We start from the raw sequence: 19832 nt of genomic DNA, 5'->3' as shown, positions 1-19832 counted from the left end.
TTGGGCATTTAGTGTTTTCAGAAAGATGCGGTTTAGAAACCCCCCCAAAACAAACCTACAGGCTGAAATCACAGAAGATTCCTAAAGTGTGAGAAAAATCTTGTTAATAAGCTTTAGGTATGACGGGCACTTCCCTTGCTTTAACAGCCATACACATTCTGACCAGTGCAAGCACATGCGAGTGAGAAATTTTAAGAAGTGGCCAAATCTGTACTATGAAACTAGACAATACGTATAACGGAGGAATGATGTAATTTGATTTCTTCGCCATAGAGTCCAGAGAGACTAACAACGATAAACTTTCTAAGAAGTGGTTTGAACCAGCCATGGAAACATTTTTTAATCTGGAGCGTTAACCATATTTTCCCTTTCACTCTTTTGTGAACTGATCCAGGCTGGGGGACGTTATGTTACACATACGAACTGCAGGGGAGACAGTGAGGTCGACTCAGCACACCTACCCTTCGGGCATGGACTTCTGCCTGTAAGTGCCCCCGCCAGAGCCGGTCTCGCTGGATGAAGACAGATTGCTGGGGGAGCTGCGACATGGCTGGGATCTTGCTAAAGCCATGGATGAGACCGTCACATAGATGTCCGACCCAGGAGACAGCCTGTGCGGGCAAACCAAACACACAGTCAGTAATTCAAAGGCAAAATCTCAAGGCAGCACATGATGGATAATATCATACAAATGCAACAAATGCAGGCAACTTCATGGAGATAGTGAACACAAAGCTAGCTGGAAGCCCACAAAAGAAACTTCCTCATAAAACTACTCCCTAAGGGGATAGCTGAAAGATGGCCTTGAAGGGGGTGAGGTGTCAAAATAACACGGCGGGGGGTGGGTGGGTGGGGTGGGGTGGGGGACCCAAAACAAACCATGCATGTTTCCAAAAGCTGCCAGGATTCCAGGGCTGAACTGCTTATGCAATTTCACAGCATGGCAGCTCAGAGGCTAAAGGAGCCCCAGTGACATTAACATGGCAATTAATCCCAATTTTCCCACTGGTTCTCCTAGCGAATACAGCCACAGTGAGACCAGGACATTCTTCATATGCTTCTTTGTTTTCCAATGTTATTACTCAAAGTCTGGGATGAATATTGAGTTATTGCTACTTAGTATGTATACATTTGGTTGACAGAAGCAACGACATAAAAACCTCCATGGAAACATGCCTACAGCTGCAGCTGCTGGACTTCATTGGAATTTGAGTCTATGTCATAACACAGCAGAGGTGTGCTCCACAGAGCCCCCAATACATGTCTTTCTCAAATTATGGATCCTTCACCCCATGGACTGGCTCTTGAGACAGAAATCAGAGCTCTGTAGTCAGAGCAAACAGGATTCTTGCCCTCCGCCTCCTCTACTTTAATAGGCAATGGGGCAACTGCTAAGATTTTAGTAAGTGGGGCTGAAGCCTAAGACATCGACCAGTCTTGATAACAATGATATTTTATTCTGAAAGCAAATGGGGCACAGATCATTTGACTCTTAGAGCAGGCCAGGTCATTGTCATTTCACAGCTGAGGGAATGGAACTGAAGTCATTTTTTCGAGAAGCCTGGACTCTGGATTCTGAGTCCATCACACTCAGCGCTAAAGCTGCTGCTGTGCCCTAGGGTAGGCTGGGGTTTCTATGCAATAGGACAATTTTCAAGGGGTCTGCAGGATCAGACCATTTTGCAAGTAAAGATCTCCTACACTGAGGCCAATGTTTTGAAGCCGTGGGACTGAACTTGATTCACTGAAACATGGCAGTTTCCTACAGGGAACCCACATACCTTCTGAAGCAGGGCGGGGAGGAGTTTCAGGTATAGGAAGTTGACAAAGGATCACAGAAGCACACCGAGAAGCTTTTCCAACAGAAAAAGAATAAGGATAGATACCATAAAAGTGACCCCCGAAATCCATCTATGCCCAGGAGGCAGATCTGACTTGGGGGCTCCATCCCTCTCAGTGACAAACCTGTCACCCTAGCTGCTTCCTAGACGTTACTCTTGAACATCTCCATGGGCAAGTCAAATTAAAACTCCTAAAAACAGGAAGTTCTTACTGTGGCTCAGCGGTAATGAACCTGACTAGTATCCATGAAGTCAAGGGTTTGATCCTTGGTCCTGCTCAGTGGGTTAAGGATCAGGCATTGCCATGAACTGTGGTATAGGTCACAGATGTGGCTCTGATCTCGCATGGCTGTGATGTAGGCTGGCAGCTGCAGCTCCAATTTGACCTCCAGCCTGGGGAACTTCCATATGCTGTGTGTGCAGCCCTAAAAAGATAAAAAAACAAACAAAAATACTCTTAAAAAAGAACAGGTTTTTCCCATTCTCCCACTTCACAATACCCCAACCTGTCCCTCCCATATCTGTTATCTATCTCAAGCTAAGCAGCTCAAAGCCATTTCCCTTCTTCATCTTCCAAAGTCCAATTCTAATTTCTATCAATTATTTACTATATATCAGGCATCCTGTGTCTTGAAAGCACAAAGATGAAAAAGAAACTGATCTCCATCCTGTGACTGACCCCACATTCCCCCATCGCCAGCCTAGATTAGTTCAGTGGTACTCTCACTGGCCTTCCAACTTCCAGGCTCTGTCCACCTGCTGGATCCAACCCCCCTACCATCCTGTCATCTGCTGCTCATAGTCTGACCACAGAAGCTTCCCTTTGCCTACAGTATTGAGAACCTCTGAGCCACCTACTATTCTTCATTCTCTGCAAGGCTCGCAGGGACCCTTCTCCCTTCAGTAAGCATGTGAAGCAACCAGAGACGCTTTCAGGCCTTGGACCATTCACCCAAGCCCGTGCTCCCCTCCATGCCCTTTGCCTGACTCCACGCACCCCACACTTGGGGGTATTTAGCGCACCTGGGTCTGAGACTCACACATGTATACCTTTACTCAGCCTGCCCTCTCAGCCTGGGATGCCTCCCTCCTTTCACTCACATAAAATCCTTTCCCTCCAAAGGCCTATTTCCAATTTCACATTTCTAAATTCATGGATTACTCAGAATCTTCTTGAGTCCCACAAAAGCCTCTTCTTTGCACCATTACAATACATCCTAGAGAATGCACTCACATTCTGTCTTACATGTGTCTGTCTCTCCAACTAGATTCTGCCCTTGAGGGGCAGCACGGAGTCTTGTTTATCATCACATCTCTGGTTGCTTCCCATGCTTACTGAAGGGAGAAGGGTCCCTGCGAGCCGTGCAGAGAATGAAGAATAGTAGGTGGGCTCAGAGGTTCTCAACCAGGGTGGGTTGACAGCTGCTGAAAATCAGTCACTAATAATCAAGTGGCAAAGTCTGAGAATAATTTACTAAAGACAATTGCAACAGATTGATTCAAAGGTAACACACTTTCTTTTTTTCTTTCTTCTTCTTTTTTTTTTTTTTTGGTTTTTAGGGCTGCACCCACGGCACATGGAGGTTTCCAGGCTAGGGGTCAAATTGTAGCTACAGCTGCTGGCCTACACCACAGCCACAGCAATAGCGACTCAGGATCTGAGCCACGTCTGCGATCTAGACCACAGTTCATGGAAACGCCGGATGCTTAACCCACTGAGTGAGGCCAGGGATCGAACCCTCAACTTCATGGTTCCTGGTTGGATTCGCTTCCGCTGCGCCACAACAGAAACTCCAAGACACTTTCTTTCTTAAATGTGCAAAAAAGGGATGATGGGGTAATACGCACGCACCCTGTGAATATTGTCAGTCCTCCATATAATGCTGCGTGAGCTTGCTGACCAGGCACTTTCTAGGCAGTGTGAAATGGGACAGATGAGGAAACTGCGGATGCTAGGGCCTTGGGCAGTGGGCTAAGAGGCTAGGGAAAGAGGAAAAGTTCAGAAGCTCCTCCTGTTACCATCAACAATCTTGTTATTGCCACGCAGACTCAGAGAATTGTGGGCTCACTATGGGGGCGGGGGGGGCTTTGGCAGAATCAGAAATTAGTGTGGTCTTGGAACACTAGTCCAAGCCTCCTTTGGGCCATGTGCTGTTTGTCTGTTTGCCCTGGCTGGGCCCTCAGCACATGGATCCTTAACCCACTGCACCCAGACCACAGCAGCAACCAGTCACAACAGTGACCATGCCGGAGTCTTAACCCACTATACCACCAATGAAATCCGGGTAACGTGTTTTGATAAAAGAAAGATCAAGAACAATTATCTGGGTACCATAAAATGGATATCCTCTTATTCTTTTCCATTAAAACATTTGCCAGATGTCTCACCGTTTATTCAGAAGTGATGGGAAGGGGACTGGAGCATGGGGGCAGGAATGGCAGGAGTAGGTTACAAAGAAGAAAACTAGGTAAGGACTAAGGAACAGCATGAATCCAAACGTAGCCAGACCACACGCCTTTCTACCTTAAAAGTGGCTTTTAGATGCACCTACTGCAGAGAAGCTTCACATATAGTTTCATTTTGCAGCTGCTTTATTTTTCTTACTACAAGAGGAGGCGGTGTGAGAAAGATGGAAAGAAAGGCGAAGGCAGCAGAATATGAACATGGTTGGGGCCAATGCAACATCTGGGGGCCTGGTGATTTTTTTTTTTAAACTCTCTTTAGGGTAAACAAGTAATGCCAATGAATTAGATTCATGGTGAATGTTAAAATGTTTTTGCTTCTATGAGGAAGTGACAACATGATTCCATGGCAAGAGTCAAGATGTAACTTTTGTATTTATATTTAGAGCTGGCTTTTCTTATCCGGCTCTCCAAAATGTACATTAAGCTAAAATATCTCATGCTAGTTCTCAACCTCAGCTCTTTTATTTGGCAAATGCATCAGAAAATTCTGCTTGGTTACTGGAGTTATCCCAAAGTGAAAAAATAGCATTTCCAGAAGGCCGGTATTCATTCCCAGGCCTTTCCTGCATTTATATAACTCAATAGTCGCTTTGTTTTCGGACTGTCCACGCATACAGAACACACACACAGCAGCTGATGGAATGCCACCCAAATGTTTTTACGACTCTAGATGTATGTATGGTGGGCAAAAATATTTTCAGAATTAGCCCTCATTCTGAGGACGTACTTGTCTTTCCAAATACTCTAAATCTGATACCACCACACAAATATTATTTGAGAACAGACCTGGTTCAGGGAGTGAGAGGTACCCGCCTGCCTGGCACTGGCAGTCCACTACTGCCAGAGGCAGCCTGCGGCCGCTCACTGTGGAAGTTGGGCTGGTTGTTGTCCAACACTTTGAAAAAGAACAATCACCAAATTGGCTCATGTGGGAAGCTGGCATGCTAACCTCTTGAAGCTCTGACCACCCCCACCCAGGCTACCTTAAGGGATCACAAGTCTCTTCCTCTCTTTTGAATTCTCTATTTTCTCTGAGTCTTAACAAGCCCCAGGCATCTGGATATTAATGCCCAAATAGGTTTAAGAGGACTAAGATGAATACTTCTTTCACTTGCTGTGAGATCCTTTGATTCTGCAGGATATAAGAAATAATCTTCTTTAAGAATGCTATGGTCATGTCACAAAGGAAATGTCTAAAAACCTTTTAGCATTAATTTCAGTCAATTCCCTACATTTTTTTTTTATCAATTTAGCTGAGAAATAACTAAATGTTTTTATAGTAACTGATAGTGAATGTTCTCTATGCCCATTACTTCCTTCTGCAGAAATAAAACACCAGGGCTTTTGGATTGTACAAAGAATGCAGCAATTGCAAAAGTCATGACCATCAGCCAGACAGACAATATGCCCATAGTCTGCTGGACTACATTCAAGGCCAGCCTCCTATTTATATGCAGTGCACTTCATGGCAATGAAAACAAAGAGCCGAATTGGATGGCCACTTAGGAAGAGATGGTCCAAGATCAATATCAGGTCTTCATTCTTCCAGAAGACTTCTCATGTGAGGATAAAATAAAGAGAACAGCAACAAAACAAAACAAAACAAAGCAAAACAAAAACAAAACGAACTATATATGTGTGTGTGTATATATATATATATATATATCCCAGATTTTTCTAATAACCTCTGCCCCCACCATACCCTTCCCATGAATTAACTCACAGGACTACACGTATGCTATTCACATTAATATACTCTTATTAAATCAATCTCTTGAGATGGCGATTTATCAACTTATGTACAAGGGACTCTCAGGATATGAGTCACTGATGCAAAAAATTTTTTTTCCTCAGGAGTTATGTAGCGTTTAATTATGCCTCTGTTTCCTGCTTTTTATTCAAAGTGACAGCACAGCTTGGATGTGTCCAAGGAGATAAGGCCCTCGGTAACTCAAGTGCAGACAGTGGAATGATGGTAAGATCAGCTGAGAGGGTTTCAAATAGCAGCGATGACTGACAAATTAGATCTCTGAGTCCGTAATTAAGCACAGCATTTTACCACAACTTGGCAATTAAAACGCTATTCACCCAGCGAAAGGATCCAGTTAAAGTCTGTCTTTAGCAACGCATATCAAGCAGGATTCTTCTAGAATTCTGCTAAAAAAAAAAATTCTCTAAAATGATTCAAGGTAATGTCACTTGGGTGAAACATCTGGACTAGAGTTTGCACAAGTTGTGTTCAAAATCAAGTAGTCCATCCCTCTGTCTTTTCATCTCTACTTTGTGAACCAGAGCCTCCCCTGACTTTCTGACCATCTGACTCCTATCAGTTCTTCACACTGGATCAGGGGAAACTTGCTCTAATGAGCCTCCTGTGACAAGATCAGTTTACAACAAGGAGTAACTCTCTCCTTCAGTTAGGAAAATACAGCAATTCCTCACACTGAGATAACTGCATTATCAACTCCCAGCTGCTGGTGAGCTGTTAGAGGTTCACAGCCTGGCACACATCATGGGTACATCTCGAGAAGAGTTTTACACTTGAGAAGTTTTACACCTGAGAAAAATGTTACACCTAAGAAAAATTTTACACCTAATGGAGTTCCTGATGTGGCACAGTGGTTAAGGAATCCAACTAGGAACCATGAATGAGGTTGTGGGTTCGATCCCTGGCCTCACTCAGTGGGTTAAGGATCTGGCACTGTAGCTGTGGTGCAGGTCGCAGATGCGGCTGGATTCCCGCGTTGCTGTGGCTGTGGCATAGGCTGGCATCTACAGCTCCAATTAGACCCCTAGTCTGGGAACCTCCAATATGCCAAGGCAGCAGCCCTGGAAAAGGCAAAAAGACAAAAAAAAAAAAAAAAAAAGAATTTTACACCTAAAGGTAGAACAGAACATAAAAATGGACTGCAGTCATGACCAGCCACATAAATTTGTGGGACTCAGTACGAAAGGAAAATTTGGGTCTTTTTGTTCAAACACATAACAGATTTCAGGACAGCAACAATAGAGCCTTAAATGCAGTATGGACCCTTCTAAGCCTGGGGCCCTGTGCAGCTGCGCAGGCTGCACACCTGGAGCTGGCCCTGACTGCAGCCCGTGTGGCTGGGCCCTCTCAGCATACAATATGCTTGCGTTCCTCTGGCAAGTATTTCCTGAGCACCAGTCCATGTATGGTGGGAGATTCCATTCTTGCAGCATGGTGACTAAGATAGGGGCTCTGGAGTGTGATGGCCTTGATGCTAATCTCAGCTCCACCACTCGCATACCAACTATTTCATCTCTCAATCTCTGGGCATCCTCATCTGTAAAAGGGGCTAACGGCAACCAACTGGCCGGGCTGCTGGATAGATTAACTGAGAAAACTAACACAAAGGACTCTGAACAGTGCTTGGCACGAAACACAAGCTCAAGACAGCTGCCTATAGGTTTTAAGTAAAATGCAAGTAGAATGTAACTGTCACAAGGGCAGTTTGAATTAAGTGCAAAGGGGTTCAGGCAAGTTACAAGTCAAATCTTATGGGGAAAATTAGGGGAAAGGAAGCTTGATAAAGATACGCATTTGAAATGGGTCTTGTAGGAAACCAAGGATTTTTCACAGGAGTCAGGAGTTAGGACATGGGAACTTGAAAGTATGTGTGGCCACCACAATGGATGGCATTTTAGGCTGGAATGCTGGACACGGGTGGGAAACTGGGGGAGGCTGTGATGGGAAGGGTGAACGCATCTACCAGGTAAGCTGAGGAGGTACAAACTCCACCTGTGAGGAAACAGGGATGCACAGAAGGTTCTGCAGCCAAGCAGTGGTGTGGTCAGAACTGACCCTGCAGTCCTCGGGACAGACGGTAAGGCCCAAATACTCTCCATTTTTTCTTTTCTTTTCTTTTTCCAAAGTGTAAGAGAACTAATGAAATGAATCTAAAATTAATGAAATTTCCATAGAGATAAGAATTCATTAGCTCACACACAAACATCAGCTTCTTTGATTCTGACTGGTTCTACCTTCCACCAACATCCACAAAGACTTCATAAAAAGAAGTCACAACCAGATTCTTTGGTGAGAAGCTAAGTGGTGTGGGGAGAGATGCTAGGATTTCAAAGACTGAACAACACTACACAAAATAAATTCATTCCATTACACAAACAAAATCAAGGGACGCCGAAGCCAAAATCCAGTGTGCCATGCTCTGCTTGGGTGGGTGGCTGCTGGTGTGCACCTTCCTCAAGAGGTCTCCAAGACAACAGCCTTCAAGTCGGAGAAGAGCAAACACCACACAACCCAACCTACTTCCCTTCCCCACGCGATTCTACCAGTACTTGTGCTCCTGAAGTTCAGAGTCTGAGTTCTACAAGAAAAGTCTGAATCATCTTTCCTCACAAGCACAGACTGCGAACCATGGCTCAGGGCTGCTCCACAACCCTCATCTCTAGAGCCCAACTTTTATTTTCTGCCATTCAGTTGCCATTGTCATTTGTTATTTTAAAAATAGAATGGGAAACGAGAAGAGTCAAACAAAACGCCACAGATTGGAAGACTCAAGGCTATTAAATTAGGCTGGATTCTGATTCCCTCCAGGAGCGCGGACTGGTGGGGAGATAGCGAACTTGCTAGCAGGGCCACAGAATATGAGTCAGCCACCTGCGCTGCCATCCCTCCTTGGGTATCTGTGCTCATCCCTTAAGATGAGCCTACAGATCTTAAAGAGGAGGGTCCAGAGCACATGGTCCAGGGCCATCTTCACGTGGCCTGAAGCAGTGTCTAGCAAGCCTGCTGGTGCCCAGCCGAGAGCCCACTGGTCAGAGAACAAACACACACAAAGTCGGGTGAAGAGATGGATTCAACTCTGCTGACCAGCCCCTAAGGGCACTCTGTCCATCTCATAATTTCACAGTAATTGTTCCTGCAGCTGAAAAGGAAACTAAGCCTACTTTTCTCAGCAAGCACTTTATTTTTTTCTTTTCCGGCTGTACTCACAGCCTATGGAAGTTCCTAGGCCAGGGACTTAATCCGAGCCAGAGCTACAACCCGTGCCGCAGCTGCAGCAACACTAGATCCTTAACCTGCTGTGCCACAGTGGAAACCCCCTTGGCAAGCACTTTTATGACAGGCAGATCCTACGCTGCCACTCTGTCACTGTACCGCAAGGACTTCTGTGAGTGGAAGTAGATCTTAGACCAGTCATTGTCCTGGGCTCGGAACAAAAGGCTTATGGGAAAATTTCACACTGGTGATGGGGGAGGGGGAGTGGGTCTCGGTAGTTCCTCTGCCTTCATTTTCACTAATTCCCACATGTTTATCACATGTGTTGAGCAATCAACACATCTTAAAAATGTCAATGGTTTCAAATATAAGGCAGCAGGTTACACCTGAGTTATTTAAATTCCTGCTGATAAATGTGTCCACATAGCTGACGTGCCCTCATCAGGCAAAGGGGCTAAGATCCTGGTTCCCCTCCCTGCTGTCCCGGCACAGCAGGACACATGTGAGATTTGGCTTCTGGGAAGGCCTTCCCCATGTGTGCTTTTTAAGGAAGCCCCAAGCCCCCTGTGGGCCCTTGTAGACCCCTCCTGTAAGGTGTGACCAGGCCCCAACTGTCCGGGGGTCCAAATGCTGAGCGCCTTTGAAATGGGTAAGAGGACCCGGTCCTGCCATTGGACACATACGGGAGAGCAGCTCTTAGTGGCGGCACGCGGAACAGCTTGCCCACCTGCCACCTCACTGCTCTTCCCTGTACACAACTGCCTTTTACGAGATCATCTCGCAGGTCTATTCTAATTCAGTGGATGGGCTTGCACCACTTCCTACAACTTCCATAATCACACAGCAGGCCTCCTGAATTCCTCCTGTCTGTCTCACTGGAGTTAACCGGGTCACTGTCACTCAAGACAGCACACCTGCTCCTGGAAACATACTGACCCACCACAGGTGTAGCCTAAACCAGGGTGAAGACAGATTCATCAGCCCAGCCTGGTCAGCTCTATCCATATCCTTAAGTCCCCGACTGGAACTAGCTCCCTTTCACCCCGATGGAGTGTGTTTGGAGAGCAGCTACAAAGTGACACCAAGGACAGACAGCAACCACCACCATCTAAGCCTCACGATGTGCCGGGCCTAAGAGCTCGGATTGAATACAGAGTAACTACAGTACCTTAGTTAATCTTCACTGTGGCTCTGAGAGGTGGGGCTCATTGGATTCTTGGGGACACCGAAATGTAGGGGGATAAGGAACTTCCCATGGTCGCATCACTTCCAAGGGGTAGGGCCAGGATACAAATCAGGGTCCCTGGGTGGCAGAGCCTGCACTGCTGGCGCCTTTGGGAGTTTCTGGGTTACGCTAAAAGAGTGGTGGTTCCACAAGGAGGAAGCCCCTGGAACATTTCCCAGGACAAGTGCAGAGCAGCTGGTTTGAGGCCCAAGGAACGATTTAGCGATTCAAGAGCCGGAGCTGGGAACCACGTGGGAGCACCCTGGTCTCATTCCCTGGGTCACTCTGGAGTCTGTAAAAGAAAGGGAACCGGGAGGTGTGCCAAGCTCAAGCCACTGTGCCCATTTCCGGAATAGGAAAACATCTGTGTACTGTAATCTAAAAACGGGCACTTGCAAGTCATCTGAACTCTAATCCCAACGTGGATGCTGGAGGATGCTTACTCCTTCGAGGAACTGGGGGAAAGGAGCCTTAAGAGCCTGGTTGAGTTTAAGTCAAGTATAGCCCTTAGCTTTTTCTACCTTATCTTGGCTGACAAATAAAATGTCATAATCCAGTTTCAACCTAATTGAAACCAACTATAGGAAAGCCAATCAAGAAAACTCACATTTCCCCTGAGTCAGTTTTGGACAGCTTTACCCAATATGCTTTTAAAACAGGAATACTCCAAATTTAGCTTAAAAAAAAAAAAAAAAAGAATTCTACTTAAATCTAAGTTTCTATTCTATAACGTTATCAGATTATAGAATGTTTCACTTTTACCTATCATTTACTTCTTTATTTCTTTAGGGCCACACCTGTGGCATATGAAGTTCCCAGGCCTTTATATCAGAGCTGCAGCTGCAGGCCTAAACCAAAGCCACAGCAACACCAGATCCAAGCTGCATGCATGACCTACTCTACAGCCTGCAGCAACACCAGATCCTTAATCCACTCAGTGAGGCCAGGAATCGAACCTGCATCCTCGTGGATACTAGTCAGGTTCTTAGCCCTCTGAGCCACATTTAATTTTATAAAAATAAACTGATTTACCCAAGTGTCCACTGATGGATGAATGGATAAACACAATGCAGTGTATACATACAATGAAATATTTTTCAGTCTTGTTAAAAAAAGGAGAGAAGTTATAGACTTAATGTGTCCCCTCACGCCATTTATATGTTGAAGCCCTAACCTCCACTGACATGACATTGGGAGGAGGGAGGGCCTCTGGCAAGTAAGTAGGTTAAGATGAGGTTATGAGAGTGGAGCCCCCGTGGTGCGACTAGAGCCCTTAGAAGAAACAGAGACGACACCAGAGCTTCCTCTCTGCCACGTGAGGACCCAGCAAGAAGGTGCTTCCCAAAGGCAGGAAGAGGTCCTTTCCAAGATCCACCTCTTAGAACCTTGATTTTGGAATTCCAGACTCCAGAACTATGAGAAGTAAATTCCCCATGTTTAAGCTGCTGAATCTACGGTATTTTGTGATAGCAGCCTGAGCTAAGCAAGAAGGAACATTGGACATATGCTACAACATGAATGAACCTTGAATACATTATGCTAAAGTGAAAAAACCAGTCACAAAAGGACAAAAGAACTATGATTCCACTTACATAAAATCTCCACCTATGTGAGGTACCAAGATTAGTCAAAGTCACAGAGACAGAGAGGACAGGTAACAGGTAGAGGCTGGGGCGAGGGAATTTTGTTTAATGGACACAGAGGTTCAGTGCTGGAGATGGGTGGCTGCACAACAATGGAAATGTACATAATGTCACAAAACTGTGGTCCAAATGCTAAGGTTTATGTCTTATGTGGTCTTAATATAAAAATTTTTATATTTATGTATATTTTACAACTTTAAAAAGAAAAAAAAAAATCTGATTTTCTCCCAAATTGATCTACTTCTGTTCCCAGTTCTTTAAGTAAAATTTTTTTTGCTTACTGCTTTAATTACTAAATAAAGTTTAAAAAAATTCACTGGGAGCCTATAAAAATGCCAGAATCAGTGGTTGGTCCCTGAGATACGAGGATGAATAAGACAGGCTACCTTAAATTGGAAAAAATGGAGAAATAAGATTCAAATGAAGGGTAATAGATTCTGTGAAGGAAGTAGGCAGTGACAGGAACATTCCCAGGAGGGGCAATGAAGGCAGAAATGGGAGGAGACATCTCAGGGCAGGTGAGGCGGGCTTGGTATTAAAATACTAGCGGTTGTTAAGCTGCTCAAAGGGGAGCAGAAGGCAGATCTAGTGGAGCTGCAGGAATAAAGGCATCAAGGAGAGAGAAATCCTGGCAACAGAGAGTCACGCACAAGCCTAGGCCTGGAAAGACAAAGCCAAGTCTGCAAACCCAGTGGGAGGTGGACTTGACACCTTGACACCGAGGCTATGGGAAGGCTGAGGAGGAAAGCGTGGTCCCTGGAGCAGTTCCCATTAGGCCGTCCCATGCAGGATGCAGCGTGGAGGGCAAGGCGGTTCTGGCCAGGAAAACATTAGTGTAAAATGAAGAGCACCATAGGCAATGACAAGGGGGACACTTAGAAATAAGGGACTCCACAGAAGTGTGGAGCTTGATAACCACGTGGGTAAGGAGATGGGGTGAGGGGGGAGCAGAAGGTGAGTGTGAATCCTAGTTCTGCTTTGGCTGCTCCCTCGGCACGCAAAGCCCTTCTCCGAGGTGAGTAACTTGGGAGAAGGAAGAGGTGGAGGAGGGGCAGGAGGGCAGCTGAGGTCCGTGTGGCTGGTGAGTCTGGGACACTCGTGTGACATTCAGGTGTAGCTGTTCAGCAGGGAGATGGGCATCTGGACAAGAAAAGTAAAAAAAAGAGATCAAGATAGAATGTGTACCATTCAGGAACTGCCCACATACAGGTGATGGCTGAGGTTACTAAAATAAAATATTCAGAGATATGCACAGCAGGGGATTAAAAGAAAACTGAGGAAGGAATCCACATGGAACAGACAATATTTGGGGGAGATGAGATAAATGAGCTGACAAAAAAAAAATCAGGGGAAAAGTTTCAGAAGATAAGAACGGGAGTTTGAAGGAGGAGGGAATGGCAAATGTATCAGATATACTGAAGACCACAACAGCCAGTGGCTTTGGAAATACGGAGGTCAAGAGGGATGTAGTGTGAGTGAGTTTCATGCGTCAAGGTTTCTCAGGTCAAGTCAAACACTATGACCCAGATAGGAAGTATTAGTCCAATACTGCACAAGTCCTGAAACTCATAACCACAGCTAATATTCCAAAGGAAGAGCAAAGAGTCAACAGGCGCTAGATTCGCCTGAAAATAGAACATGATATGGTGAAGATTATTAACACAGAACCTGTTGGAAATAAATTTAGAAAGCATTTCCTTAAAAATAAAGATCAAATAGGCCTTGTCTCCTTATTAAGATCGCTTCTGAGTAGGCACAACGCTCTCTATGGCTCTCTGGTGGTAGTCGAAACCCTGCTTGGCCTCATTGCCAGTGCCAAAAATCAAAAAAAAAAAAAAAAAAAAAAAAAAAAAAAAAAAATATACATACACTCCAAGGAAACCATCATGCCTCCAGGCACAACCATCATGCCCTGTATGGTGCAGGTGCGTCTGAAAAGGAGGGGGATTAGGGAGGCTGCAAGTGTAGCCCTGACGCTGCAAATGAAGCAACACTCTGACAGCTAAGTGAAGCAGGGCACGGGGAATGGTATGGAATCCAGGTAAAACGCAAATATCAACGGTTCAATAAATATCGACATTAAATATTTATATAAAGGCTGGTCACATTTCATTTACAAAAGAGAGGAAAATTCTTTCATATGACAATATGCCTGTTGTTTATGCAAAGCCCCTGAAATAATTAAACTCTTCTGAGCATATTAACCCAGATCAGGGTTTCATTACTGAGCCCACATTACGATTAAACACAGTAATGTGTTAAGTTCAACGTACTACAGCAAGCTTTTTCAAATTTCAATTCTACCCTGACATCCTAGATAAATTTGGAGCCAGAATAGTGATTGCATCATGTTGCCTATTTCTGTTAAATATTAATTCTGTTAATAAAAACTACCCCACAAATTCCATAAAATTCTATACTTAAAAGGCCTTTTAGAGTGCATAAAGCTCCTATATTTTAAATCTAAGGGAATCAGACAATTCTATTTAGATGACAAGTGGGTCATCTGTTCTTACTGCATCAGTTTCTTTTAACAACGTATAGAAAACACAATTCTGTGAAATAATTCCTGTTAGAAATGTCACATACCACACCTTTTAATATGTCATAAAAATCCTGACCTTGGTATTAAAGGAAAAAGGATACTGTTCCACAAGCATTTTAAAAAATTGGTTCTAATGACCTTTAAGTCTGGGATCTTGCATACAATTCAAGAAAAATGATGCTTTCACAAGCAGTAAATCAGGTTTCCACCAGTAGTTTGTTTAGTTTTCCTCTAGAATGATCCATGCTGGATCCAGCCATAGTGAATGAAGTAGGCAGATCTGCAAAGCATGGACAGTGTAGGCTTGAGATGGCTTCTAACTTAAGCTTAACCAAGTTGCCTTCTCTAGGGTTAAACACAAGTTGCTTAACCCGGGGAGAAAATAAATGGAACGAAGCAACCATATAAAGGCAATACCACTGATGCTTGAACAGCATGCATCCCCTGCCATGGAGATTTTTTCAGTACATATATCACTATGTTTACGATCTGCGGTTGGCTGAATCTGTGGATGTGGAGGGCCAGCTCCACTTGGGCAGTCATAGGGTTTGACATCTGTGGTGGGTTCTGGAACCAATCCTCTGTGGACACTAAGGACCACCCTTAGGTCTCACTATCAGGCCATGCCACTACTGGTCAGGCAGGACACAAGGTATGGCAGACTCTGGCATTTGTTTTGTCTACTTGTGATTTGCCTGAAAGGTCCACATCACACTCTCTGGATGGCCCAGTACAGATGTAAACGGTACCCAGGGCAGGGCTGGTATCAAGCGGATGAGGTGTGCCAGCCGGGGGCCTCACTTCCACCCCTGGATAAGGAGGTGTGTTCTCAGTAAGATGATGCAGGTAATGCCTACATTTTTTTTTCCATTTTCTAATTATATCTTTTTTTTTAAAATGATTGATATTTTTTCCCATTGTAGTTGGTTGACAGCGTTTTGTCAATTTTCTACTGTATAGCAAAGTGACCCAGTCACACACTACATTTTTTAGTTATATTTTACTACATTCCCTGGGGGAAATGATATTCCCAGGGACACCGTATAAATGCTGGTATTCATGGGGGACTCAGGAAGGACTCGTGATGAATGTCATGAGTCTATCTCACTGCCAGTATTCCACAAATGGGACGAGGTTTCTCAGAGAGGGCCTTCTGTTTATGACTCAAAGGTAAAAACTTAAGTGAGATGTACTGTTTTACTAAAAATTAGGAATGATGGGAGAAGACATAAAATTCTTAAATTTCCATGAAAGAAGAGTCGCCATCTAATGACCACACCCTTCAAAAGGAGAGGCGCCACATAACCTGGACATCCTAAAACGCAGAGCTTAGATTTCACAAGCCCTCCATCCTAAGATCTGAAATCCTAGTTCAGTGTCCTAAAGAATCCCTGAACGTAAGACGCTGCAGAGGGAAGTGAATGGAAGTTAAGTTTTCTGAAAATCATGGGCAGTCTCACTTCTGCCACCTCCATCACAGCCTGCAGACTCACCGGGCTACCCTGACAGTCTTAGCGGGAGAGCACGCGGATTCCCCTTTCCCTGGTGGAACGATGAAGGGCAGCCCCAGGTACCCACAGAAAGAACCTCTAGATCTCAAAGATGTCCATCTGGAAAGAACGGAGTTGAGGCATTCTCTAGCACTGAAAGTTGTCTGCATCGTAAGAGGACTCATGGCTACAAAAATATTTTTACTTTTGGAGGTCAGTATGTTCAGCAATAAGCTTTAGTTTCTGTTGTAGGAATTAAAATTTAACACAAGATCGGAATATATTCTGCTCTTTTATTATGTGGAATAGCGTATAGAGAAAATAACACAACAGTTTCACTCGTCAAAGCCTGATGACTATCCTGGAGAGAAAGAAAACAGGATTGAGAGGAACAAAAGGTTCTTCTCTAAACAACGGTTTCCTAGGTTCATCTTTCAAAATGTGGGCCAAATCATGAATTCCTAGTTAATACACACCTTAAGAGAGCCAAGTTTGGAATGTGCAGAACAAAGAATTTATTCAGAGATCTCTTGGATGTTTTTCCTCCTTGAATATAATGAAAGCAAGAGGAGTCCAGATGGGAATGTAGCTACTTTGGGAGAGGAATCTTTTATTGAGATAAATAGCAAGGCCCTGTAATTAAATCTCCAGGATTACATGTAGAATTTTAGAAAGACAACTAGGTTTTTTTTTGGGCGGGGGGGGTTGTCTGTCTGTTTTTTACTAAATTATTTCTCCATGGTATCCTAGTATTTCTGAAATAGTTAAGTGACAATGTTTTATGTCTTTTAAGATAAAAGACACCAGAGTGTGGTTTTTAAAACCTCCAGCTTTCTGCTCCGAATTTGAAACAGTGACTTTTGAAGCATAGCTGGGACCCACTTTCTTGGCACCCTTTTCCTGATGGACCTAGTTCCTGCTGCTCAGATGAGTCAGGCTCACATTTTGGCTCCACAGAGATGTTCCTTCTCCCCACCACAGTCCCTGGAACAGACACTTCTCCCTGCCAGCTCTGAAGGTTCCTGACTGCTCTGAAGTCAGGGTGGGGCTGGGGGCAGGGGGCAGAGTGACAGTGCCTGGACAGAAAGAAGTCAGCTTCTTCCAGCAGGTGACTAGCAGGTCACTGAGCTAAACCATCTCCTTTGTTAGCCTCGGTGAAGTGGGGTAACAATATTTATAGTGCAATGATTTAAAATTACTTAGCAACTTGTATTCACATTTTAAAAGTATTTAATCTAGTTTAATTTTTGGCCTAGGTTCTTCGTTCACAGTGCTACACTTTACAGTGAATTGGAGACAACAGTGCTAGGGCACCTTGTTAAGGAAGAGCTCACCAGCGACCGCTTGAAAGGAAATCCACTCTTTCAATTTAACAACAAATTTTGTTACTTTACGGGATCCCTCAATCCCTCTCCTTTTGCTTATTTTATTCAGGGCTGAGTATATTAACATACCGCATATTTTCTTTTACATTCAGAGGAGTGGAAGTTTGTGCTACAGACACTTTGTTTTCCTTTCTCACAATTCTTTATTAATAAAGTGACACAGACACTTAGCCAAAAACCTGCATTCTGTTGCTACGATCATATCATTCATCCTCAAAAGATAAAGGCTGTCAAAGACGATGATATGGTCTATGACACCTCAAAGAGTCTGCCAAGTTTTAGTTCTTCTGGCTACTAGGTGTGCAGTGATGATTTCTGCTGATCAAATCACATGGAAATGAAAGAGCAAAGCCCAAATGCCAGTAAACAGAGCGGAATGCCTTGCTGGACTATATACCTTCATTTATCCTTAGGGCTTTGCAATGCAACCATGCTTTAAAAACCACTAGTACAGGAATCTCCATTTTAATTTTTGATTTATGGTAAAATACGGGGAGACCTAAAGCCAGTGCTTACGGGGTCTGGTGCAACTTAAATCAGGGGCAGAGACGGGGCAAACCTTGGAAGGCACACTCACCGCCTCTCCAGGGGGCGCCCGTCACTGGAGATGCTGCGAGGAATGTTGGCGGCTCTTTCTGGTGGAGGCATCTTCCCGTCTCCTTTCCCAGCATTCAGCCTCGAGGTCATGGGACTCTGCACCTGGGATGGGACTTGAGGTGAATGAGCCCCCTTGTTGGCGTTCCTCTGCCATTTGTTATTGTTTCGAAAGGGAAACTTGAACTCATAGGAAACCCCTTCGTTCATTTTGTACTCCATCACGGGCATGCGGTAGGTTTCAGAGCAGCTCCTAGAGGGAGGGCACAGGGAGAAGAAGAATCAATATTGCTGCTTCTTGTTGGTAGAAACACACTGATTCAAAAGTTAACATGGATCAAATACCTCATCCTTGGTTTCAAACCATCTTTTTATTTTATTTTTTGGTTTTTGTCTTTTCAGGGCCGCATCTTCAGCATATGGACGTTCCCACACTAGAGGTCAAAACAGCCGGCCGATGCCACAGCCACAGCCACGGCCAGGCGAGATCAGAGCTGCATCTGTGACTGACACCACAGCTCACGGCAACGCCGGATCCTCTAACCCACTGAGCAAGGCCAGGGATCGATCCCGTGTCCTTATGGATACTAGTTGGGTTCACTGCCACTGAACCACAACAGCAACTCCCAAACCATCTTTTAATCATTAAGCCCTATAATTATTTTCCTTTCAAAAACCAGAATCCCAGGAAGTGTCATACTAGTATTTCTTTAGCTTAGTCCCAAATGTTGACTCTGAGATACGGAGTCTTGAAAAAACAGCAGTTATCGTGGGGGCGGGGGACGGGGATGGAGTGGGGTCATTCAGCACTGAGATCTGGGGAGGGAAGGTGCCAGGACAGTGTGTGTGTGTGTGTGTGTGTGTGTGTGTGTGTGTGTGAGAGAGAGAGAGAGAGAGAGAGAGAGAGAGAGAGAGAGAAACCCCTAAGATAGGGGAGAAAACAGTCGGCTTTATACACCCTTCCCTTATGATTAGGGACCTAAGAGGGTGTATGTACAGTTTTGAATTTGTTGGGATCCCGACAGTCAAAAATAAGTGGGGAAAATCTTGAAATTCAAACTGAGAGCCAAATTTAGCTTAGGAGAGAAAAAAAAGCTAGTTATTGAAATTGTGCAATTAGCAATTCACCAGGGAACAAAGCATAATCTGAAATCACATCTTTTTTTTCCCCCTGAAAGCCACAAATCTCCCATAGCACAGCTGCTCCCAGGTAGCAGCCTGAGTGAAATTCGTGGCAGGTACAATTGTCTTCCATCATTTTACCCTCTTTTCGTGCCAACCCCCAAACCTGAGGAAACACAGAAGCTCCTTTCCGTTCCCTCTACCCAAACAACCAAGGAAGGTTCAATCAATTACTGTCTAGATTGATAGGCAAATTACTAAAAAAAACCTATTCCCACTAAAGTATTAACTCAAACTGTGCATTTGAATTTCATCACTAAGTGAAAAAAATGACATTCTTTCTTAAAGGAATTTCAAGATTGAGGAATAGGTGGGAAGATTGGGAAAGGCAAGGTGAAGAGTAAAAGCCCTTTAGAGGTCGAATCAGAGCTGCAGCACCAGATCCGAGCTGCATCTGCTACCTACGCTGCATCTTGTGGCATCTTAACCCGCTGAGCCACAGCGGGAACTCCCATTAATTTTTAAATGTAGCCACATTAT

General features: G+C 44.5%; 1 protein-coding gene across 42 annotated transcripts in view; it reads right to left on the bottom strand.

Annotated features, from left to right (window-relative positions):
* The window catches only part of SIPA1L1 (signal induced proliferation associated 1 like 1), a 378935-nt gene that overhangs the window by 54650 nt on the left and 304453 nt on the right, over positions 1–19832 (bottom strand). For all 42 annotated transcript variants that reach the window (XM_013989146.2, XM_021099427.1, XM_021099444.1 and 39 more), the window contains 2 exons: positions 18154–18423; positions 462–611 (listed from right to left, as the gene is read on the bottom strand). In XM_013989146.2, coding sequence (XP_013844600.1) covers positions 462–611; positions 18154–18423 — 420 coding nt within the window. The remainder of the gene's footprint in view (positions 1–461; positions 612–18153; positions 18424–19832) is intronic.

The sequence above is a fragment of the Sus scrofa genome, chromosome 7, assembly GCF_000003025.6.
Source record: "Sus scrofa isolate TJ Tabasco breed Duroc chromosome 7, Sscrofa11.1, whole genome shotgun sequence".
Classification (NCBI taxonomy): Eukaryota; Metazoa; Chordata; class Mammalia; order Artiodactyla; family Suidae; genus Sus; species Sus scrofa.
This window is presented reverse-complemented; position numbering and strand designations above follow the sequence as displayed.